General features: G+C 38.2%; 1 protein-coding gene across 3 annotated transcripts; it reads right to left on the bottom strand.

Annotated features, from left to right (window-relative positions):
* Window positions 1–1,189: 1,189 nt before the first annotated feature.
* On the bottom strand, window positions 1,190–24,722 carry BPNT1 (3'(2'), 5'-bisphosphate nucleotidase 1). 3 transcript variants are annotated; one of them, XM_022579250.3, is made up of 11 exons: window positions 24,614–24,722; window positions 22,041–22,191; window positions 21,426–21,578; window positions 17,039–17,166; window positions 13,698–13,802; window positions 12,903–13,010; window positions 11,463–11,511; window positions 10,142–10,233; window positions 5,598–5,795; window positions 3,116–3,221; window positions 1,190–2,074 (listed from the first exon to the last, which is right to left on the bottom strand). In XM_022579250.3, exons 4-11 carry the CDS (start codon window positions 17,156–17,158, stop codon window positions 1,926–1,928), a joined length of 927 nt encoding a protein of 308 aa, XP_022434958.1. In that variant the 5' UTR covers window positions 17,159–17,166; window positions 21,426–21,578; window positions 22,041–22,191; window positions 24,614–24,722; the 3' UTR covers window positions 1,190–1,925. The 3 variants fall into 3 exon arrangements, with proteins under 3 accessions (XP_022434958.1, XP_022434956.1, XP_089763107.1); XM_022579248.2 differs by lacking the exons at window positions 21,426–21,578; window positions 22,041–22,191; window positions 24,614–24,722 and adding an exon at window positions 21,283–21,414; XM_089906981.1 differs by lacking the exons at window positions 17,039–17,166; window positions 21,426–21,578; window positions 22,041–22,191; window positions 24,614–24,722 and adding an exon at window positions 21,283–21,410.
* Window positions 24,723–24,830: the final 108 nt, after the last annotated feature.

Below are 24,830 nucleotides of genomic sequence, written 5' to 3' on the forward strand. Positions count from 1 at the left end.
TTGTTGAGTAAATGAATGATGGAATAAATGGAGGCCAAGGTGAGAGAAAACAGGGTATTTGGGGGGAACTTTAAATAGTTAAGCATGGCTGGAATACAGGTTAGTGAACAGAGGTGATCCTGGAGAAGGAAGAAGCTATAACATCAAGAGGTTCACATGTCATTGTAATGAACTTGCATTTTATCCTAAAGGCAATAGGAAGCCATAAAAGATTTTTGAGGAAGTGAGTGGCATTACTAGATTTGGCTTTTTAAAAAACCTGGAGCCAATGAGAGATGGATTGGAGAGGAGTAACAGTGCAGGAAGGAAGATTAGACAGGAAGACACTGCAGTGATTCAAGGAAGAAATAAAGCGGTGTGAGTGTGTAAATTAATGTAGAAGAAATGGGAGTGGAGAGAGAATGCAGACTTCCAAATATGTCACTTGGATAAAGTTTTTATATAAGAGCCTATAGAAAATAACTTCAAAGTTATTCTCATATTGTACTTAGATTTTTTAAAAAATTAGTTCTAGTCCACTCTTTTCATATAGACAGAAAACTCGTTTCTTAGAAGGAAGTACTTTCCAAACATGGCCAATTATCAGGATCACCTTGGGGATTTGTAAAATAATTTAGGGAGGGGTAGGCAAGAATGAAGAGTTTTTTAGACATAATTCAGAGATACTTGTGAGACATCAAAGTAGGCTTTTGGGTATAGAAATCTAGAGTTTGAGAGTTCTAAGCTAGATACAGATTTTGGAATTACGTGTAAAAGGCCCTTAAGTGAAGCCATATTTGTGGATTAGATCATCTAGAGAGAACTTAGGACAGAATCATGGTGAACACTGACATTCAAGGAAAGGGAGACAAAGAGAAACCAAGAAAGGAGACTGAGTAGGAGTGGCTATTAGGGGGAAGAAGAAAAACAGGACAGTGAGAAGAGAGTTGCAAGAGGGAGAGGGGCCAATGGTGTCAAAGCCACAAAGACCTCTTCCTGCGGCTGCCTTGTGAAAACAGTACTCCAACACCGTCTCTAGTGAGTGTTACACTTAAATGACTACCGAATCCCTGGAGTAGCTGTCTTAAAATACACGGAATTTTAAGACAAAACCGCTTGGCTGGAGCCTGTGAATTCGTATTTTCTGAAAAGCTTCCCAGGTAATTCTGACATGCAGTGGGTTTGGGAATGATTAATTTAAACCACTTGCTTAATACAACGAGAGAAATTTATTTAAAAGCACAGGACAGAGACCTAAACAATAAAAACCTAGGCAGAATGTCAGAATAATTTTGATAGCATACATTATAATCTTCCTTTGGAAGGAATAGGAGCAATTACCTAACTTTCCACAGTTAAACTGCATAATGATGCCATAAGGATAAAGTAATGCCCACAGCAGAGAATACATAGTTTCCAACTACTTAAAAACAAAAAAAGCTGGTGAATAACAGAGAGAGCTAGAATTAAATAATTTATTATAAAGAAATATTTCTCCAAAATCTGTTTCATCAACATATAGAATGATATTTTAATGTATTCAGAATGGGAGTAGGAAAATGTTTTACATTACTGTGAAAGACAAGAATGAGATTTAGGTAATAACTTGTGGTTCTGTGCCCTAAAGAAATCTGGTTTACAAAACAGGAATGCTGATTCAACAGTGCACCAGGATGGCCAGTTGGAACTAAGCTTTACTTTCACTGCTCCAAATAAAAGGAGGAAAAATGAAATGTGAAATATACTGACTTTACAAGTTTTCCAGATGTCAAAATTGGTCTGGTTGATTCATTAATCAAGACGTTTAAAAATTCAATTTTCTACTCCTAAGTAACCAAATGTAAATCGGTGATCAACAATGAATGAAGTAAAGGTAGAGCTCAAATTCCATCCAATTAGTTTTTGAGGAGCAAGTCCTTCTCCTGGTGAGTCGACGGGATTTCCCTTCAAGGAACAAGTACATTTTTAACAGATTCGGGAACTCGACTTGCATAGTAGTCATAATTCCTCAGTGTGGCCAGGACGCCAGCTGAGTTCATGTGCTTCACTTCCTTGTTATACTGAAGGGCATTTCCATGGATATCGGTTAACTTGCCTATGGAAAAAACATCAATACAATGTCAATGGCTGATCGGATCATTAGGTTTCTAGTTATTTCTAACAGCTTCCTGCTTCCCTATATAATAATATCCATTGAATTCTGGATAAAATAAGGAAGATAATGCATGACCACAAAGGTTAAGTATTAATTCACTTGCAATTTAAGACTACAGAGAAACTTGACTAACTAAAGGCTAAATCATAATTTTTTCTGCCTGATTAAAATAATTTCACTTGGTATTTTCAATTTATACTTCTCAGTATCAATTAATTTCTCTTTTCCTGGAGTGATTACATTTCCTATTGGTTATACTCCATCACCCACGATTCCCGGTTTCAAAAGTGTTTCCTTCATTCTACCATTTATTAGTAACACTTTATTTGGTAAGAGTTTAAGTGAAGTATGTTCATAAAACATAACTGTGTTACAGTCTCATTTAATATTCTAATGAGAATGGATCGCGATGAATTTAACTTCCTTGTCATGTAATATGCTGAGATATCGACACAATAATGTACCAGGAGAAATGATAAAATAAAAATCAAGTGTTTAAGAGTAGATGTGATCTGATGTCTATCTGAACTAGAAAAATCATCTTGCTATGTATATATCTGTAGTATTTTTGCAGGCAGATTAAAAACATTCCAACTCCATGATCTTTAAGCACTAGCACTGAGACATTTACCAATACAATACTGGCTCAAAAGCAACTAATGAGGACGATGATGAATATTTTACTTTTCAAGAAAAATAAACCCTAAAAGCATTAAAGCCATAAATTAATAAGGGTTTAATTAAATGAACTGTGTGCAGATCGAGGTCCAAAAGAGAAACTGTAACTAAAGGAAAATGAATTCACTGAAAATCTACTTTCTCACCTATGAAATGCGAAGCTTAGATTGGATAACCCCTAACTTTCCTTCTATCTTTTATATCCTAAGAGTCTAGGTAAAGTAACATTACTGAAATATCATGTCCTAGCATAATACGAAAACTGTATAAAAACTGTAATTCCCCCAAATAAAATGGACTAACCTCCCACAGCATGTAAAATGACTTCTGGAGCACAGGTATCCCACTTCTTACATCCAGGACTTGCAAATACATAAGCAGAGGCTTTGCCTTCAATTAGCTGGATAATCTGTAAGGTTAAGAGAATAATTATCCCTCAACCATGAAATAACTGAGGTACAAATAAAGAGAAACTGCTTGTTTCTATCAGTATATTTCAATTCCGCTGTCAGAATTGGGTTAAAGCCTTTAGCAGGTGTAAATGAGTATTATGAAGAAACATATAGAATACATGCATAATAATGTAGTATCTGATGGGAAAAAAAGAAGTCAAATGAGCTACAAGGAGGATATCTGAATGGTCTCTATATTCTAAGTTAGTTAAAATAAGGTTTTCTTTTTTATGCTGTCTTTTCTTCTTACAGTAAAAGCAATATATATTTGTTGTAGAAAAAATAAAGCTTTTTAATCTTGTAAAAATTTGACCATTATTATATAAAGGATACAGAAATATCAACCAGTACAATAATGTATAGGTTGTAATAAGTCCTAACAGATATGTGATGCTGACTAGTCTAACAAGCAGTTTAATAAGTCTTTGTTTTGGTATCATATCTGTTGCTATTTCTGCTACCGAAGTATGAATTTTAAAAGAGTCATCTTGGACTTCCCTGGCGGTCCAGTGGTTAAGACTCCGTGCTTCCACTGTAGGGGGTGCGGGTTTGATCCCTGGTTGGGGAACCGAGATCCCGCAAGCTGCACAGTGTGCCAAAAAATAAATAAATAAGTAAAAATCAAATCAAATCAAACAGTCATCTTACTAATGCCCTGTAATATTCATACAAAACTGAGGTCACTGAGGGACTTCCCTGGTGGTTCAGTGGTTAAGACTCCATGCTTCTACCGCAGGGGACGCGGGTCTGATCACTGGTCAGGGAAATAAGATCCCGCATGCCGCGTGGTGTAAACAACAAAAAAAAATCTGAGGTCACCGACAGAAACCGCATGACTCTCAGCAGTAACTTGCTGTCAGCCTTTCATTAGTTGCTTGTCTTATTTTTTGGTTATACTGCAAAGTAATTAGTGCCATAAAATTCAGACTTCAAATATTGAGATGAAGAGGCCAGCCTGGGAGAATAAGGAGAGGCTCAGTGAACACAAGGTAACCAGCTATTCTTTTTAGGATTACTGTATTCAATGACACGTTCAAACCATTAACCCTTGCTGCAGACTTCTGAGTAAAAGCTTTCTCTTTCTTTTAAGAAATCTGTGTCAAGTCTTATTATGTGCCAAGAACTATGCCAGGTATATTTTTTGAGGGAAGAGGGACTGTGGCTTTCGTCCGATTCTCAAAGAGGTCCTTGATGCAGAAAAGTTAAGAACTGCCCAACAAGGTCTTTGCAAGGAGAAAAGGTGGGAGCTGTGTAGGGTGGGGACTTTGCTCCTACGGGGAATGGTACCTCCTTGGGAATAAAAGAGGTAATGGCATTTTGTAGTTACAAAAGTAGGGGCAAAGAGAAATCATATTTCAGTGACTATCAGGAATATATTTTTACTTTGAAATGTTTTACATTTTTTTCAAAATACTGCTATTTTTAAACTTCTATTTTTCATCCTCTTATAAGTAAATGCTTTTAGAGGGAGATCACTTTGGAAGCTGCTGTAAAGGCTGGATGATGACAGGTTTCACCTAAGGCACTGGCGGTTGAGATGGATGAGACATTAGGGAAGAATTAAGGTCTATAGGTAGGATCAGATTGATAGGATGTGAGGCAGGAAGGAGGCTAGGATGGCTTTCAGATGTCTGGCTAGAGCAGTTAGAAAAATGGCGGTGCCATTAGGCAGATAGGAAGTAGGGAGAGGAACACATCTGGGGGCAGGTAGAAAGAGGATGCGTTCCAACTGGGGATGCCGAATTTGAGATACCTGATGGATGTCATCATGACAACCAAGGGGCAATCAGATGAGAAGAGATCAGGGATGGAGATAAAATTGTGTTCCAATTCACAATGTTCTCAGGAGGATGGGAGCCTAGGTGAATGAATGGGGTAAGTATCCAGAAAGGGGCAGGCAGGCCCATCCTGGAGTCTGTAGAAGAAAGGTCTGGGAAGTAATCCAAGAAGATCCTTGAGAAGATGAGGACTGGCAAGAGGCCCGGGGTCTTATCCAAATGGCTTATCACTGAATTCTCTTAGATAAAAAAGACTTGAACCACAACATTTTTAAAAAATTCAGGCAATTCCCTGGTGGTCCAGTGGTTAGGACTCCATGCTTCCACTGCAGGGGGCACAGGTTTGATCCCTGGTTGGGGAACTAAGATCCCTCATGCCGTGTGGTACGGCCAAAAAAAAAAAAAAATTCAAATGTTGCTGAAATGTGTCTTTAATGGCAAATTACAATCTTTAATCTCTTCTCCCAAACTCTTATTTCACATTTTGTAACAGCGCAGTATTTCTTTTAATAATTCAGTTGCATTTCAGGGTAGATGATGGATGGATTTTGGTACCTTATTTCCTGCTCCTCCCACCCGCAGCACATCATCAGGGTTCATAGCTGCAACGCAGTCCGTAACCAACTGGCTGTTATGGGACCGGGTAGTTGTGATAATGTGTTTCCCGGCAGGCACTTCTTTCAGCTGAAACCCGAAGGCACCTAAACCTAAAACTCCCCAGATTGTTCTCCCCAACACAGCATCTGGTCCAGCCTACGTAAATGGGTGAAACAATGGCAAAGCTTGTCATCATTTGGAGAGAAACGTTCGCCATAAATAGAACATTTAGTTATATTAGCAACATGATTTTTTAAAAATAAAAACATGATAATGTTATAAAGTACAAAAGCAGTATCATCGACAAAGAAATTTTCCTGAGAACATCAACTGATCGTTCTCATTGTTGTTTTGGTTAATAATTGGGTTTCATGGAGTTCCCGGGTGGCTTAGTGGTTAGGATTCTGGGCTTTCACTGCCGTGGCCTGGGTTCTATCCCTGGTCGTGGAACTGAGATCCCACAAGCCACACAGCACGGCCAAGAAACATAATAATAATTGGGTTCCAAAGGTACGGAAAGGAATTTCTGGTTATTCCCTGGAGTCTTCAGGAAAGGCAACATCACATACTGATTCCTGTTCCTTTCAGAATTATCCAACAATCTCATTACTGTATTTGAAAATAGCTGTTTGCAAAAGGTACGTAAAGTCCCCAGGAAATGAAACACCGTGTATTGATTACTTTTCATTGTCCAAGGAACAATAAGGATCACATTACTATGGGAATAGGTAATGGTGATAATATAATAATGCTGCTATAGAGACAAAGCGAGTGAATATGCCAATACTGAAGAGTGGCCATGTATAATGGGGTCAGGGTTAAAAGATTTTACTGACAATTGGGGTGGTAAAATGACAATGACAGTGCAATCCCAGAATCTGTATTTTCCTTTGCAGCACTCAAAGACCTTTCAGCCACACTGTTATAACTATACACTTCATATAGAAAAACATAACCGGTATTTCATGGAAAGTAAACCTGATGCATAAAAGATTAACACAAAGTCGTCAAGATACCACTCTATCAATAGAGTAGACATACAGACATATATTTTTACTTAATACTAAACATGTACCACGCACCATACTAAGTGCTTTACATATATTATCTCATTTAATCCCCAGAACAATCCCATGAAATAGTATTATCATCCTTATTTTACAGATGAGAAAAATGAGTTTTGGAATCATTCTGTAACCTGACCAAGGACTCTAAGAAGATCATAATCAAACTCAGGCTCATCTGTGTTCAAAGCCAGTATTTTTCGGGACCTCCCTGGTGGTCCAGTGGATGAGACTCTGCACTTTTACTGCAGGGGGCGTGGGTTCGATCCCTGGTTGGGGAACTGAGATCCCATATGCCACAGGACATGGCCAAAAATAAATAAATAAAATTTTTTTAAAAAGCCAATGTTTGTCGTCACTAAACTAGTAGACTACCTCGGTTTACTTCTCAAAATGCTTTCACGCACATCATCTTATTTACCCTACAGCAGTACTCTGGGTGCTGTTATAGTGAAATATGCTTGGGCTGCAGGGCTGGATTCCCTGGGAAGCGGAGATCAACACCTGTGGAAGGGAGGGGAGTGGGCAGAGGGAGAAACCGAGCTGTGATGCAGACACGACCACAGCTTCAGCCAACCCCATGGGGAGCTCTGGAGCCAGAATGGCTCTTCAGAGTTGTACCAAACTGGGGAGAACACATCCCAAACTGGGACGAAATGCCAGGCCTTTGCACCCCTCCAATCATCAGCCACTAGAAATGGACTGCCTTGGGAATGGGCGTGTCACTGGCAAGGCGGTTCTTCACAGGTGAGGCGATCCCCAAAGAGGCTGAGAGCTGAAGGCTTTGTGCGGACAGCACTCCCAGCAAATGGGGCAACAGAGGAACCAAAAAACAAGCACTGGGGGCTCAGTGTATGTTCAAGTGCTTCCCCTCTTCCCTCTTGAGTTTACACTATAGGAGAGGCTGGAATGGGAAAAGTATAGAGAGGCTCTGTGTGCTCGTTATGCGTCAGCTCAATTGCTGAGACTAATTTCATGTACTCAAGACACCTATTTACTAATTCAGCTCTCCAGTTATTCTGAAAAAGAAAGGAAAATGACCTCTGTGAATGAATATGTCAGCAAAGAGAATGGGACCGTGGAATCTGGCCCCCTGATGAGGTAAATGCAATCCCATGAGGCAGCCAGCTAGCCTTCCTCTGTGCTCCTGATCTCTCAGCCTCTCTTGCTGACTCTCTCCTTCAGAGTTCCCACACCAACTGTCTGGGGGTAAAAAAGGCTAACATTTCCACCTTACTGATGAGTTCAGTAAGATTCCTAATGGCTAAGGAGCTACCTCCGATATACAGACAGACTAGGTTTCTTTGCACTATTCCATGCTCTTTCCTTTGAGTGCTTCCCAGCTTCAGGATCTGTTAGAAGCAGTAATAAAGTCTGAAGTGTAAAAAGTCTTCTATCTGGCTCAAGAGAGCAATGTAGAGCAGTGGCTAAGAGCTTGGACTGCAGTTCAGATACCAGACCTGCCATTGACCAACTAGGGTAAGTTACTTGTCTCAGTTTCCTCTTCTTTAAAACAGGGATAAAGGCTTTCTTAAAGGACTTTGGTGAGTATCAGAATGAGATAATGCATGTGAATCCCTCGAGTCCGTCAGTACACAGTAAGCTCTTGATAAATGTTAGCTATGATGATAATGACTTTAAATTGGACATTCAGCCTTGAAAACTACCAACAAAGCTAAGCAACTTTTCTCCTTGTTGCAACAAATTTTAAGGCATAAGCAAGGGAGAAGGAAGAGAGGAGGGAAAGAAAGTGTACAGAAGGGAATGTGGTGAAGGGACAGGTAACAAAGGAGAGAAGCAGAGCAGGAGAAAATGAGCTGGTACGTGGGACAGACAGTGACTACCGGGGTACCACAAGTTGCCTACCTCTTTTCTGCCTACCAGTGCAGCCAAAAGCCTAGCTATTTTTCTCACCTTTGCTTCATTCCTGGGTTCCCTTAACTTTTGATTTTCATTGTTCTGTGGAAAATGAATACAATTTTTCTAATCTTAGAAATAAGTGATGGAAATTTTTAACAATTCCTAAGCGCTTAGATTCTTTTTTGATAGAAGGTGCCATGCACTGCAATACTATCTATGAATTAAATGCCCCTATTTCAAGTAACAGTATTAGCTTGCTTTAAAGTTTACATGATAACTGCAAACTTGTGTCTGCATATAATACTATATAAACATTAGTCATATTAAAAGAATTAATGGGGCTTCCCTGGTGGCACAGTGGTTAAGAATCTGCCTGCCAATGCAGGGGACACAGGTCTGAGCCCTGGTCCGGGAAGATCCCACATGCCGCGGAGCAACTAAGCCCGTGTGTCACAACTACTGAGCCTGCAAGCCACAACTACTGAACCCGTGTGCCACAACTACTGAAGTCCATGAGCCTAGAGCCCATGCTCTGCAACAAGAGAAGCCACGACAATGAGAAGCCCATGTACAGCAATGAAGAGTAGCCCCCGCTCGCCGCAACTAGAGAGAGCCCGTGAACAGCAACAAAGACCCAACACAGCCAAAAATAAACAAATAAATTAATTAATTTAAAAAAAAAAGAATTAATGGACTCTTAAGCAGTTCAATGTGAGACTTTCCCAGTAATGAATGCATAAATAGTTTTGCTGAATAATCGTAAGATGCACACAATTATAAATAAAAAGTTATAATCACATAAATGATATTAAAAACAACAAACTTATCTTAGAACTAGAGATTAATCCTGCTCTTAGCTCAAATTGGAGATTCAGAAGTAATAGTCCCCACTCTGGTTACTTTGTTTCTCCAAAGTTCTATCAAGGTCACACTAACGTAAATACCTTAAGTATTTTATTGCAACAATTTCCTTTAACATTTAATGTGATCTAACAGTATATTCCTGATTTGGAATTACATTAGCCTCTTCTAAGGAAGACAATTTCTTGGGAGTATAGTAGAAGGTCAAAGCAGATTAGAGAGACAAAATGAGAGAAAAGAGTACAAGAACATGTTTAGTTAATGCTGACTATAATTTAGGCACTATGTAGTATTACCTGCAAAACAACATGGCTAGCCTCTTTTCTTGGTTGAAATGGTTCATTTCTTCAACGTGCTTCAAGCACCACCTGTAAATCAGGTGTCTCAATGACCAAGCTAACCAAGAGCCATATCAGTAATTCCCAAACTTTTGCTTATGATTTGAATCATAAGGCATACATAACAAATATGTGCAAATCATACAGTGTGTCTGTGTACAGTCACATCCATACACACACATTCCTGGCATCAACACCCCCCAGAGGACCTGATTCAATACATCTGGGGTATAACCTGGGAATCCTTACTTTGAAAAGCTCCCCCAGATGATTGCATGTGCAACCAAGCTAGAAATCACTGGATCAGATAACATTAAGAATCATATAATACCATAATTATTTATCTAATAAAATATTTTGGTATCATTTATAGTAATACCTGGTAGTTGTAATATGGCTGGTTAATAACTCCTGCTATGGCTTTTCCTTCATAAGCAATTCCAATAAGAACTGTTACATTGTCAAGAAGACCTAAAAAGAAGAAATTTGTATCAATTACATACCCTTCTCAGGCTATGACCCATCGTCAGCACATCAACGGCTCCAAGTTATTTTTGCAATAAAGGTAAGGAATTTGCAATGATTCATCCATGATTAAACCTACTCTGGCAAAATACACAAATTATGAGAGTTGGCCAGGGACAGAAGTAGGGACTACAGCCACTTAATTGAATTGATACACATGGTCTCATGGTCTCATTAGTAGTAATCTGTAAACCAATCAAGTAAATCAGCCATATCTCTGCAGCCATCATCATTAGATTCCTCTGTGCCCCCCTCTACCACCATCCGACTCACCTCTGCCTGCTAGATCACTCTCGATTGCAGGATTACTCTCTAGGTTTGCATTTCAAGCCTCTAAATTAAAATTTCTCACAGTGGGGCCCATGGACTAACAAGCAGCATTAGAATTAACTGGCTCAATTTTTTCAGTACAGATTCTCAGGCTCCTTTGCAGAGGTAGTGAATCAAAACCTCTGGAGGTCGGGGTTGAGAGCTGAACGAGCTGTTTAGCTGTTCTTACACTCACTGAAGCTGCCTAGAGCGCCCCTATTTCTCAATGGATTACGAGATATTTTCACACGCACTACAGGATTCACTCATCGTAGATATGTCTCATCCAAGGACAGAGAGAGTTTTTTCTAGGAATTACGAGACAGTTTTCTTTTTTCAGCTGAGAACCAATATAAGAAAACCTACGTTGATCTTCCTCTCAAAAATAAGAATCTAAGCTTATGCTACACTCCTAAAACCTACCACTCTGGCTCTGAGCCTGGCACTTCTCACTTTAACGTTGCCAACTTTATTTTAATTTGCTGCCTTCTAATTTTGCTCATCTTAGATAATTTCAGGAAGGAGAAATATTGCACTGTGTTTCAAAACCCATCTTTAGAGGTGAGGCTGTGAAGTGAGACAGCAGTTCGCAGAGGAAGCGAGCGAGGGATGGGCATGGGATGGTGGCAGAGCAAGGCGATACAGTGACACTTTTCATCATTTTTCTACCCAGTAAAGCTGGGGGTTCAGTATAGTCCCTTCGGTTACATTGGTTTAACGTTAGTTATTTTCATCTAGGGGACATTAGGATTGTGGGACTGGTGGAGTATGGGGGTGGTGGTATTTGAAGGAGATTAAATGTTTACAACTAAACATCATATATTAGTCCTACTGCTGTCAAATACAAATATAAAAGAGATACCAACCTTCAGTATATTCCTTGGTACCATCCAGAGGATCAACCCAAACCACAAGCTAAAAAAGAGGAAATGTCCAAATTGAGCATATAAAATTTTAAAAATTGATTTAAATGGATAAACTAAAACTACCTTTTTTTTTAATTTTTGAAATTATATTATGGGTGGCTTAAGCCGATGTCATCAGTTTTGTAATAATTAAAAAACAATTTAAATAATAATTTAAATAATAAATAAAATAAAAAAATAATTAGAATAAAAATAATTTAAAATAATTTAAAATAAAAATAATTAAAAAATAATAATTAAAAATAATTTTAAAAAATAAAAATAATTTAAAAATTAAAAATAATAGTAAAAAAGTAAATATTAAGTAAAATATTAACACAACATTGTAAATCAACTATACTTCAATAAAAAAAATTTTTGATATAAAATGGTTAACTGGTAAAAGTTTATTGTTACCTGAACACTAAACATGTGGCCATGAACATCCTGGGCTCTAGATGGTGATATAAGGAAAACTTTAAAGTGGCACCAAAAATGTTTTGTGTGGATGCTACTCATTTTTATATATAAATGTTGATTTAAGATAAATAATGACAGTCTGATTATCGTAAGGACACACGTATATGCGGCCAAGAAAAATGAATGGTTTATAAAACTGGCAGTAGCATAAAAAAGAAGTCCCCTCTTCTTAGGACTTTTAATATGATTCAGGATACGCAGCCATTAACCACTAGATGCTTGATGTAAATTTGTGAGGGCATATTTCTGACGGGAGACACCACATCTTTTTTTTCTATACTGCATATCACAGAACAAAGTGCCTTACTCATAGTAAGTGCTCAACGAATGAGTGTTACATAAACTAAAACTCAAAAATTAAAGAAGTTTGATAGTTATCTGAAGTCATAGATTTAATTTAAGCAACAATAAAAAGCAAGGGGGGTAATTTTTATGGCCTTCCAAAAATATAAGGTAGCAATCCATTTCATCTCCTTCCAGCTCCAACTACCAATGAAATGTTTTCCTACCAAATTTACTAAATAACAAATTAGATTTTCTCCCTAAAAGTATTTTGTTTTTTGGCCATGCCACGTGGCTTGCGGGATCTTAGTTCCCTGACCAGGGACTGAACCTAGGTCCCAGCAGTGAAAGCACCCAGTCCTAACCACTGGACTGCCAGGGAGTTCCCCCAAAAGTGTTTTTAATAACAGTTTTAGAGTGAAGAGGAAATCAATAGGATGAGAAAATGAACTCGAAGTTAATAGGTCAGACATCCCATATGGTTGCCAGGCACTTATATGTTGGCTCTGAAAGATTTCAAGTTCCTGGTTTCCCGTGTTTTATAACTACCAAGTTTTCATCATGATGGCAAATTTTATTTCCTTTACTACGACAAAAACTGAAGATTAATAGGAAGTTAAGTAATGACATGGATCATACGTCTTCCTCTTTGATAGCGCTGTACTGTGATGGGCATGGCTGCTTCAGTATCTCCTCCCACTGACCATCTTCAATCAACTCTTGATCCACGTCTTCAGGAGGCAGATCCTAAACCAGAGAACACTGATGATGACCAAAGCTGTTTCCTGTTTACAGAATACCGTCTGCCTCAGCAACAAGAAGAAATGCAGTATCACAGGTTTCACTAGTCCTTCCTGTTTACCATTTCTATGTAGAGCTTTTAAAGCACACTGAATAGAATTGCAAAAACAACCACATATGGCTCATCAAAGTTGATTACAAAGGATCCCAACTTCATTATCCTGAACAAGGATTAAAAAGAAAAGAATTTTTAAGTATTATACACCTATTTACACAAGTGACTCTGCTATCAGCTATGTCTAACTCTCAAATACATGAGATGTCAATTCCTTCACCTTCACAGTGTTAGTCTTTGAATAAGTATGCAAATAAGCTTTAATTAAAAAAAAAAAAAAGGAACACTAAAACCCATTTTATTCCAAAGTTCTAGAACTCTACCCATCTTATACTTTGTATGTTGAATGTCACAACAGTAACCGTATCATCTATGGAACTGACATATGTGGCCTAGAAATAAACCAAAATATTAAAAGCAGATATTTTCTGAAAGTCCAAGAAACATGATAGTTATTTTTGTGTTAAAACACAAAAATATAATGCTTGAAATCATAAAAGTAGTGTATAAATCACTAAAGGGGCAATTACAAATCCATACAGTAAACAGGGATTTAAAAAAATATATGATAGTCTTACCTCTTCCCCTATAATTGTTAGTTTGGGGAATTTCCGTGCCAAAGAAGAGCATATGCTCATTTGAACTAATCGGTCCGCCTTGGTCTGCAGGTCTGTTGCACAGGTCTGCAACAAAGAACGCACATTTTAGCAGAACTAAGTATGAAATCTTTGATGCATCTTTGATGCCTCATTATCTATATCCATTTAAATTACACTGTCTGTTTTAAGATTGATCAAGCTTAACATCATATGAGACAGTTTCTTGGCTGGGTCTTTCTCATGGGATTTATAGTGGCTAAAGTTTGTAAAGGAGCTTTTAAATTACTTAGAATATTTTCTCCCCCAGTTCACAAATTCCTTTTATAAGATCTCTACATTAATCTTTTGCTTAAGCAGGTTGACAGACAGGAAATTCACAGTTTTCAAGGCAGTTAATAATAATAAATAACTCTTTAGTTATTTAAAAGGTATTTCTTATATGGATCTTTCTATAAACTCCACTCAATCCTAATTTTAATAATTCAAGAGGTCCTCAGAATGATTCGTTATTTCTTATTTCAAAATTTTTATTTCTAAACTATTAAAAAAAAAAGTGAATGGCAGTAGTATTTACTACATAACTCACCTATGGCACTCAACTCAATCCATAACTCATATAGTCACACTTGTGAAAGACAGTGACCACTTCCTTGGTTAGCTTGCTTTCAGAGAATTAGGACATGTTGCAATTTATACATGGCTGTTTACGTGGATTTACACATTATTTTATCTTAAATAGCAGATCTTTTGCAATACTTCGTAGTGAAATAAGGAATAACTACGAAAATCAAACTCTTTTCTGCCACAGTAAAGTTTGCTGGTTACCTCAATGTAAAGAACAATTTTGCTAGAATGTAGTGCCACAAAGGCAGAGATCTTTGTTTTATTTTCTAAAGAATTGTGCCTGGCACACAGTAGGTGCTCTGTAAATATCCGTGGAATGAAACTACTTAAAATAATTGTTGAAATTGAAGATTACTTACCTATCAATCAAGTTTACAGACCACTGCTCCAGAGAAAAAAAGACACATTGATAGCCATTCAACTCTATGAGGAAAGCTCTCCCAACTCTTCTCTAGGATAAGATATTCCCTGCTCTTTCTACCGACATAGTGCCAGATCTCACCATTCTAGATACTTTGTGTGACAAATCTGTTTTTGCCCTGTCTCTTTTAAAATGAGGTGTCAACAAGTGGATATAAAGTACTAGAAGTGTCTGACCAGTAGAGAGGACAGTGAGGTTATTATCTTTCTTTCTAACTTGAACACTATATTTCTATTACTCTTTAGCTATCGGCTACAAAGTGGTCCATCTAATATAATCACAAGAGAAAATCAATTTAAGCAAAATAAATAATGCTAAGAGAAAAATATGCAAAGATATGATCCAAAATATTGGCTGTGCTGGCCTAATAGATGATTTTGTACTTTTTGCTGTTTTTCTCCACTTCCTATGTTTCATAATAGAGAAAACAATAAAAAAGAAAAGACAGTAAGATTAGTAGCCTTTTGAAAGTAGCTGTTTTACTACTGTAGTAGTAAACTAAAAACTAAACTAAACTACTAGCAGTAAACTAAAAACTAAAACTAAAACTACTGTTTTACTAAAACTACTGTTTTACAAGTAGCTGGCTTGTCATTGAGCATGTATGTGATCAACTAAAACCTCTTTTTCACACAAATTTGAATCAGACTCCCCCCTTATTACTTGAACATTAATATAGGACTTTATTCCTATTGTAATATCTTGTTGAATTTGGCCCACCTTTCTCAGAGTTTGCAACTATTTTGAATACTTATTCTGTAATCCAATACAACAACTAGCCCTTCCAGCTTCATTTTATTGACATATTTGATAAGTATCCTTTCTACATCCTCCTCTTCCACAGCACTTTTGAAAAGATGCATTCAACAAATTTTTAAAACTGTATTTAAGTTAATGGCTAAAGAGAAAAAGACAGTCAGGAGCAGAGTCCTACGATCTGTCAACCAGTGACCATTTTCCAGCTTGAAAGTGAATCATGAATAAAATTATGGGGTAACATTGTTCACCTAGTTATGAGTACACCTAACAGTGGCTCAGGATGGGGGATGAGAGATATCATCTATATATTATAAACAGCTTGAATGCTTTTTGAAAATGGAAAATGAGGGACCATAACAAATTTTTTTAAAAGTTGATTCAAATCAATTTTGATTTCAAAATCAAGATACCCTATATCTATTTCCTATACTATTAAGCCCATAAATCTATCAAAAAAGGAAATGAGATTTATTTCACTAGTTCTTGTGATTTTTATTCTTAATTTTTAAAAGTAGATATGTTGAATATCCTATAATTAGTTCACAGGAACTTATTTCTAAGTTGTTTTTTACTTATATATAAGGTCCTTATTTTTTTATACAAATAGCCTTAAATAGATGCTTGACTAATCATAAAGGAGCATCTTAACTACATCTCTATTTCAAATCATTAAAATGTTTATCATATTCTAAAATTTTCCCACTTGGGAAAAATTACAATACAATTTTCCTTAAAGATTATGACAGGGCTTCCCTGGTGGCGCAGTGGTTAAGAGTCCGCCTGTCGATGCAGGGGACGCGGGTTCGTGCCCCGGTCCGGGAAGATCCCACAAGCCGCTGAGAGGCTGGGCCCGTGAGCCATGGCCACTGAGCCTGCGCGTCCGGAGCCTGTGCTCCGCAACGGGAGAGGCCACAACAGTGAGAGGCCCGCATACCGCAAAAATAAAACAAAAAAATTTGTAATGTGAAATAATCATCAAATCTTGTGGAAGAAATTATATTTTAAACTAGAACACATGCACGGTGGGATTTCTTTTAAGAATCAACTACCACTATAAACTATCTTTCTGTTGATTTACCTAAGTTTTTAATTACCATACTGGAAAGAAAACCTTTGCTTTAGGTTTCTTTTCCATGCAGAAAAAACATTTTAAAGCTTTGAATACAGGGGGTACTTATTTAAATGCCAGATGTTACCAAACATGTCAAGTTCACCAAGGACTGCACGGCTTTGCATGAAGTAGATTACTTCAGGATATGAAGCTTGGTTCCAGTGCTCTGGAGCTGGACAGCGGTTAGAAGGCCCAGTCATATAAGTAAAGGTTTTGGAGATGGGAAGTCTAGAGTCCTCCGCAGAGCAGAAATGGAGCCCATTTGAACTAAGGGTCTTGCAATCTCCATAAGGGAGCCATTGAGTATTTCAACTATTAAAGTCTGTCCAGATTATTATATCCTTTTAGCTAAACCTCAAGGGACAAAAACAGAGTTGGTATAAAATGAGACGAGACTTTCAGTACCTTCTCCACGATACCCAGGTCTCCTTCAGCAATAACACGCCTGACTATCGTTCCTGCCTTTTGAGCAATAGAATATGCTGAAGCCACCAACCGCATCAACACAGTGTGACTGGAAGCCATGATGTGCCCTAAAGGAAAATCGAGAGAAATGTTATGTTACTTTCAAAGCCAACTGCTGGTTTCATTTACTTGAATTCAATTCAACATATTGGTATTGAGTGTTTACTTGAGACTGCTTCAATTAACTGTATAGATTCTCTAATAAACATTTACTAAGAGAGACTTGGAAAAAGACTCCATTTCAGCATTAGCTCTCCCAATAAATTCTATAGTATTCTTTTTCTCTGCAGATGGGACATTTTGAGGCATGGGGGTAACTGGCCCAGGACTACAAACATGTGAATAAGTTTTATGTATGACAAGTGTAATGTACAAAAGCTGTGGGCGTGCTGCAGGGGCTAAAAAATAAGGTATAATATCTGCCCTTAAGGAGCTAATATTTTGGTGGGCTGAGGGTAAAATACTGTAAGCTAATGTCTATAACATAAAACTGGTAAGTGCTGACAGAGGTATGAAGAGCATAAGGGATGTGTGTGTATGTGGGAAGTAATTAAAAAGGGGAGGGACTGCATGTGATTGCATTTAGTTTCTGAAACTCAATGAATATTCCTTTAGAGATTGAATAAAATTTAATCTGCTGGTTATTGGCTACCATCCTTATCAGTAGCAAAATAAAGAGAACAAGCAGGATAACCACTGGACTGAAGACCAAGCATTTGGAAAAGTAATGAGTGTCAAGCAGCCCCTGGCCCAATAAAAACTATGAAAAAAACAGTCTTTAGGATCAAGTACTTTCCTTTTTGAAAATACAGATTCAAATCCTGCAATTTTATTGACTGCTTTGATGCTGGGATACATCACCCAGATTCCCTCTGGGGCTGCCAACTTACTTCCCCATTGTTGAGAGGGCTGCCAACAGATGGTCTTTGGCTGCCACCTTTCTTTAGGAATTTATCTGCTGAGAAAGAGTCATTTCACCTGAAACTGGTCAACAGGGGGGTGTAAAGGCCATTCCTCACTCCAGCTGGGCTGCCACCCCAATTCTGCTGGGCCTTCCTAGCTTCCAAATTCCCAGTGGGGTGGGCTGAGCCTTAGTTGGGACTGAATCATGGTCCAACTGCCCTCATCCCCCATCCTGAGCCACTGTTAGGTGTACTCATAACTAGGTGAACAATGTTACCCCATAATTTTATTCATGATTCACTTTCAAGCTGGAAAAGGGTCACTGGTTGACAGATTGCAGGACTCCGGCCCTGACTGTCTTTTTCTCTTTAGCCATTAACTTAAACACAGTTTAAAAAATTTGTTGAATGCATCTTTTCAAAAGTGCTGTGGAAGAGGAGGATGTAGAGAGGATACTTATCAAATATGTCAATAAAATGAAGCTGCAAGTCCTTAACTTCCTTATAGCAGTTCAGATTACATCCACTGTACTTCCTTCTCTACCAGTTTTACACCTTCTGGCTTGTAAAACACTAACTTTTGTAAGCATGTCTCTCTGAAAGCTCATCAAAAACAGGGATTAAAGGCACAGGCACTGAAGCCTACTTCCTGTGTTCAATTCCTAGCTCTGGCACACATTAGTTGTGTGACCTTGGGAAAGCCACTTAAACTCTCCGTGCCTCGATTGGTAAAATGGAGCTAGCAATAGTGAGTCATGGTAATTATTAAATCAGTCTCTGGCACAAGGTAAGCACTAACTAATGCTGGCTAACCATTATTACAATGATTATTCTCATTGCTGGCTATCCTGCAGGGACAGTAGGGCAGCGTTAATGGCAAAAAAAAAAAATCCTATAGCTTCTGCAACATTATTTTGACTCTGAGGATATAATATTACCAATATGACCCAGAATCACAGCACACGTTCTTTTTCATAATGTTCTGGGCTTGAGGCTTGGAGTATGAAAAAAGGTTGTACAACATTTAAGGCAATCAACCTAATATCCTATCATTTAAGGAATCTTTACAGCTGTCAACATGGCTAGTTCAGAAGGACAAAAACAATAGGAATCAATGATCCATTTCTTCTCATAGCCTGGGAGAGGTATCTTGAATTCAATATAAAGGTGGTGAGCATATGAGGATTAGGTTCTTAAAATAAATGATGAAATCGGAACCCAGGGGGAGTGCAGTAGTATCCAAGTTGAGGAGATGGAGCTGGGTGTCTGCGGAGGCCAAGATGATAGGAGTGTGCAGGGCAGAGTACCAGAGAGACTTCTGGAGACCTGCTAATCAGTGCAGGCAGGTGAGGAAACTACCTGAAGGAACAGTAGGTGTGATCTTCAGAGCTCACACGGCTTGGGAGTTCATGCACCCACTAGCCAGTGGGAGACCTCATCATTCACAAGACACTGGTTAGAGTAACACACATTGCGGGTGGGAATGTAAGAGGGTGCAATTACTTTGGGAAACAGTTTGGCTGACCCAGCATTCCACTCCTAGCTATTTGCCAAGAGAAAAAGAAGTGTAAGTGCTCACAAAGACTTATTCATGAATTTTGTTTGTTTGTTTGGGTTTTTTTTTTTTTTTTTAATTTTTTGGCCACACAGCACGGCACGTGGGATCTTGGTTCCCCAGCCAGGGATCGAGCCCGTGCCCTCTGCATTGGAGGCGCAGATTCTTGATCACTGGGCCGCCAGGGAAGTCCCAAGACTTCTTCGTGAATGTTTATAGCAGATTTATTTGTGACAGACAAAATCTGAAAACAACCCAAATGTCCCTCAACAAGTGAGTGGATAAACAAATTATATCAAATTATACACTTTAAATATTTACATTGATTGTATGATAATTATACCTCAATAAAGCTGCCAGAACCATAAAAAAAAGAAAGAAAAATAAATAACTAAATAAATGGTGAGTTCCCAATCAAAATACTAAGATAATTTATCTTTTGGAACTTGACTATAACAGAGCAAATTCTGAAAAAAAGAGAAATGAGCATATATCAAAATATGATATAAAACTATAGTAATTAAAAGTTTAGTCCTGGGCAGAATTTGAGAGACAAATCAATGCAATCAAATAAATTCCAGAGATAGATCCAAATACACTAAAGGTGATAATTCAAATCATGGAGGAAAGTTAATTGTGCAAAAAACGGTGGGGACAATTGCTAATCTTTTAAAAAAGTGTTGGAATATTTTTGCCTTCTTTATATCAATGTGTATTCCAGATCAATGCATGATTTTAAAAGTAAAGAATGAAACTACAAAAGTATGGGGATAAAACATGAGTGAAATGTTTTATAAATTTGGAAAAGCACTTTTAAACATGACTAAAACCAAGAATCCATTATATATTGATAAATCTGAAGGCATAAAAATTAAAATGTTTATATAGCCAAAATACCATAAACAAAGCAAACAGATGAGTGACAAAATGATAACAAAAATTTGTATCACATACTAGACAAATGTGCTAATTTTGTTACATAAGGGTCTTACATATATCAATATGTAAAAGATGAATGATTCAACAGAAGAATGTGCAAGTGACGCCAATAGGCAATACTTAGAAAAATAAAAGCAAAGGCCATTAAATCGTGAAATGCTCAATTTCACTAATTATGAAAGAAATGCAATCTAAAACAATGAGAAATGATTGTTCATATGTAAGACTGGCATAGATAAGAAAGTTTGCCCAGTGTTGGCTGGAGTGTGAGGGAAGATCCTCCTGAGCATTATTAGCGAGGATGTAAAGTGGTGAAACCGCTTTTTTGAAAATCTTATTAACAGTAAAATGTACCCATCTTTTAAACTAGCAATCACATTTTCAGGGAATCTAAATAAATAAAACAAGTCTACAACCAGAAAAGGCAGTAGGAAGAATGTCTGCTATTTTAACGAAATTTAATTTTAGGCGTAAGACAGTCTCTAAATTTGGATGCACTAAAGAACTCACCGTCTAAGGCTGCCTTGTTATTTCAACAACATATGGCCATAAAAAGACCCCGGGGCACGAAAATAGTAGTACAGGTAAACAATCAAAATGCTGACACTGAAGAATCTAGGTCCGATATCGGAATATCTGGAGAAGTACTCTGATTTGCGTAATTTTTTTTAACATAAATCCTTTGAATCTCTTCATATCTGTGCAGAGGGGTGGAGTTAGGGGACCAATAAACTACTCAGATCTGCCTAAGGCCCTTGCGCTGCCCCGCAGGAGAGAAAATTACTTACAGTGACAAGACTGGCACCAAGTCAGACGAAAGAGACTTCAGGGGTAACCAAAAAAGCGTTACCAAGCAACAGGTCCCCCGCAGCGTCCAGTGCAGCGTTTACCCTCCGCGGATAGGTCATCAGTGGATGCAGACTAAACCTACCTCAGCTACTGAGCATGCGGGAAGTTCGGCGCAGGCGCAGGACAGCTACTTTGCCACCGCCCGGTCTGATTTTAGACCCGCCGGAAAGTTCCACTCGTCCGCGTTTTCTCCAAGCTTTCCAAGCTTTCCATGCTTTCCATAGGCTCCAGTCCCCTAAAGTCAAACCGAAAGGTGTATTAAGTAATGATTCTGGTTTCAGGTGTCTTCCAATCCACTTTGTGCGCACAGTTTACTCTTAAGATATTTGTCGGGTTAGTGATACCGCCCCGTGGCGGCAGGCGGCTACTTAACCTCGAAACCCTACGAGTCCGTGGACTGGCTTCAGGTGGTCCGCGACGCCCCTACCTCTGTTCCCCCTAAGAAAACTTTATGCAGAAGTGTGTTACTAGCGTTTATTTTATTTTTTTAAGCATTTATCAGATTCCTGAAAGGGTCTGTGACCCTTTCATTCGGCTACTGATTAGTCCTGGGACATTTTTTCTCTTCCTGGTCGGATGCACCATATTATTTTTGTTTGTTTTTTTGAAGCACAGAAAAAAAAAAAACAACCTAATTACGACTTTTATTGCACTGCCAAAAGTAAAAACAAACAAGCAAAACCAAAAATTGCCTTGCCTGTTTATTCATTTTGGCTTTCACCATATATTTAAGGAGCACACTTCTTGTGTCTGCCTGTATTTCTGTGTCCATGTGGGAGCCGACCTGCGGTGAGAACAGCAGAGCGAAGAGGCAATGATCTTTTTTTTCAGTATTGAAAAGTAGGGCACTGTGATTAAAATATAACAACATAAAATAAGATGACAGAGTTAATAGCAAACATATCAGTTATAACAACAAATGTAAATTGTTTAAACTCATCCATTTAAAGACAGAAATTCTGATTAATTAGAAAGCCAAACCCACTGTTTCATCAGAGTAGAATTCAGGGTAAGAAAAATTATCAAAGGGAACAGTCTTGTTTTTGGTTAAAGGTATCCTTTATATTAATAAAACTGCTTTATTTTTAAACATTTTAAAATTAAATAACCCATCACTGCATTCTCGTTGCTAAAAAAGAAAAACAATCAAAAAGCCCCACAACAATCTGTCCAAGCCTTTTTTTTTCTTATTTTCCTAGTTTCATATGCTTTATTTTATTTTCACTTAAAAAAATAAATTTATTTATTTCTATTTTTGGCTGCATTGGGTCTTTGTTGCTGTGCACAGTCTTTCTCTAGTTGCGGAGAGTGGGCTTCTCATTGTGGTGGCTTCTCTCATTGCCGAGCATGGGCTCTAGGCATGCGAGCTTCAGTAGTTGTGGCTTGTGGGCTCAGTAGTTGTGACACGCAGGCTCAGTAGTTGTGGCATGCAGGCTCAGTAGTTGTGGTGTACGGGTTTAGTTGCTTTGAGGCATATGGGATCTTCCCGGACCAGGGCTCGAACCCATGTCCCCTGCAGTGGCAGGTGAATTCTCAACCACTGCGCCACCAGGGAAGCCCCATTTTTTTTATTGGGTAAAAGATTCATTAAATTCTATAGTGCTATACAATTTTCAAAAATTTTGCACATGATTTCGTATAATCCCATAATAACCTTTTCCCCCTACTCCTATATTGCCCCTTCCCTTTCCGCTCTCTCTGCTGGTAAGCACTAGTTTGCTGTCTATATCTGTGTCTGCTTCTTTTCTGTTTTATTCACTAGTTCATTGTATATTTTAGATTCCACGTATAAGTGATATCATAACGGTATTTGTCTTTCTCTCTCTTATTTCACTTAGCATAATGGCCTCCAAGTCCATTCATGTTGCAGCAAACGCAAAATTTCATTATTTTTTATGGCCGAGAAGTATTCCGTTGTTTATAGACATAACACATTTTATCTATTCATCTGTTGATGGACAGTTACGTTGCTTACATACCTTGACAATTTTGTAAATAATGCAGCTATGAACATTGGGGTGCATGTACCTTTTCCAGTTAGTGTTTTTGTTTTTTTCGGATACATACCCAACAGTGGAATTGCTGGATCATATGGTTGTTTTGTTTTTAATTTTTTCAGAAACCTCCATATTGTTTTCCACAGTGGCTGCACCAATTTACATTCCCATCAACAGTGTAGGAGTGTCCAGACCTTCTTAGAGCTTCTGTCCCCAGATTGGAATTTTGTTTTATCTTTCCTGATAATGCAGAGCCATACTGCACCATCTGGTTTTGTAGGTTAGATAATTAGGAAAACTCTAAGAGCAGAATACTTACAAAATTTTTACAATGTTTTCCCCACTACTTTACAATTGTTTTAGCTTCATCTAATTCAACAGCAGTTTGTTCTTGTTTTTTAGAGACATGCCTTTACTAGATTCTTAAGAACATCAGCTTAGTTTTCATTAAAAAAAAAAAAATTGCTTTGGGAATTCCCTGGTGGCCCAGTGGTTAGGATTTTGTGCTTCCAATGCGGGGGGCATGGGTTCAGTCCCTGGTCAGGGAATTAAGATCCTGCATGTGGCAGGGCCCAAAATTAAAAAAAAAAAAATTGGTTTCGGGGAGAGGGTGGTTAGTGAACAATTTTCACTTGTGTGCTCTTCTGTAACTCCCAAAGTTTTGTAATTAGAAAGAAACAATAACTTCTATTAAAAAAAAAAAAAAACTCACCAGAGAGCAGTATCAACAAATGGCTGCCATTACATGGAGTTCTAGTTTGAGAAGACTTTTACTTACACAATCTCATTTGATTTTCATAATAACTGAGTTAAGTCAGACCATTTATTTTATGTTACAAATAAGTATAACAAAATTTACCATCCATTGGTTTTTATAATTAAATTGTATAATTACACAGCGAGTACAACTGGCATGAATAAGTTCAAGGATAAACACAACCGACTGTGAGCCCAACAGGTGGGAAGAGAAGTGTGCGGGTGTCCTAAAGAGTTGCCTTATGCTCTGATAGCTCAGTGTACCCTCAGTGCAGGTTTTAGGAGTAAACAGAGAGCACTGTTGCATTCAACAACATGTTATGTGGAGGTAGGCTGTACTTGCTAAAGCGGTGCTTCCCAGTAAGGTAGCCATTAGCCCCATGTAGTTGTTGAGCACCTGGCAAGCTGCTAGTCCAAATGGAGATGTGCTGTATGTGTAAAATACATAGCACATTTCGAAGACTTAGCATGAAGAGAAAGAATGTGAAATATCATACTTGTAATTTTTGTTAATTACCTGTTGAAGTGATAATATCTGGGTTATACTGGATTAAAGAAAATATACTTTCTAAAAAGGCAGGCCGCTGCGATTGAAATATGAGCCGGTCGCGCCTACCCCATCTCCTTCGGCCCCTGGGTATCAGCCCCGATCCGGGATGGCTGCCGCGGGGACCCGGATGTGGCCCCGCCCCCTGCGTCTCCCCGCCCCTTCCCCGCCCTGCGCTTGCGCACTC

The sequence above is a fragment of the Delphinapterus leucas genome, chromosome 1 (assembly GCF_059928025.1).
Source record: "Delphinapterus leucas isolate spDelLeu-1000000601 "Yukka" chromosome 1, BTC_Dleu_Yukka2, whole genome shotgun sequence".
NCBI lineage: Eukaryota > Metazoa > Chordata > Mammalia > Artiodactyla > Monodontidae > Delphinapterus > Delphinapterus leucas.

Bases quoted from the DNA above. Each gene is read 5' to 3' on its own strand.
- BPNT1 (XM_022579250.3), bottom strand. From the start codon at position 17,158: ATGGCTTCCAGTCACACTGTGTTGATGCGGTTGGTGGCTTCAGCATAT. The intron at 10,234-11,462 runs GTTGGTATCTCT...TCTTCTTTTTAG, and splicing joins TACCAAGGAATATACTGAAG to GTCTTCTTGACAATGTAACA. The intron at 5,796-10,141 runs GTATTACTATAA...CCATTTACGTAG, and splicing joins AGCCATATTACAACTACCAG to GCTGGACCAGATGCTGTGTT.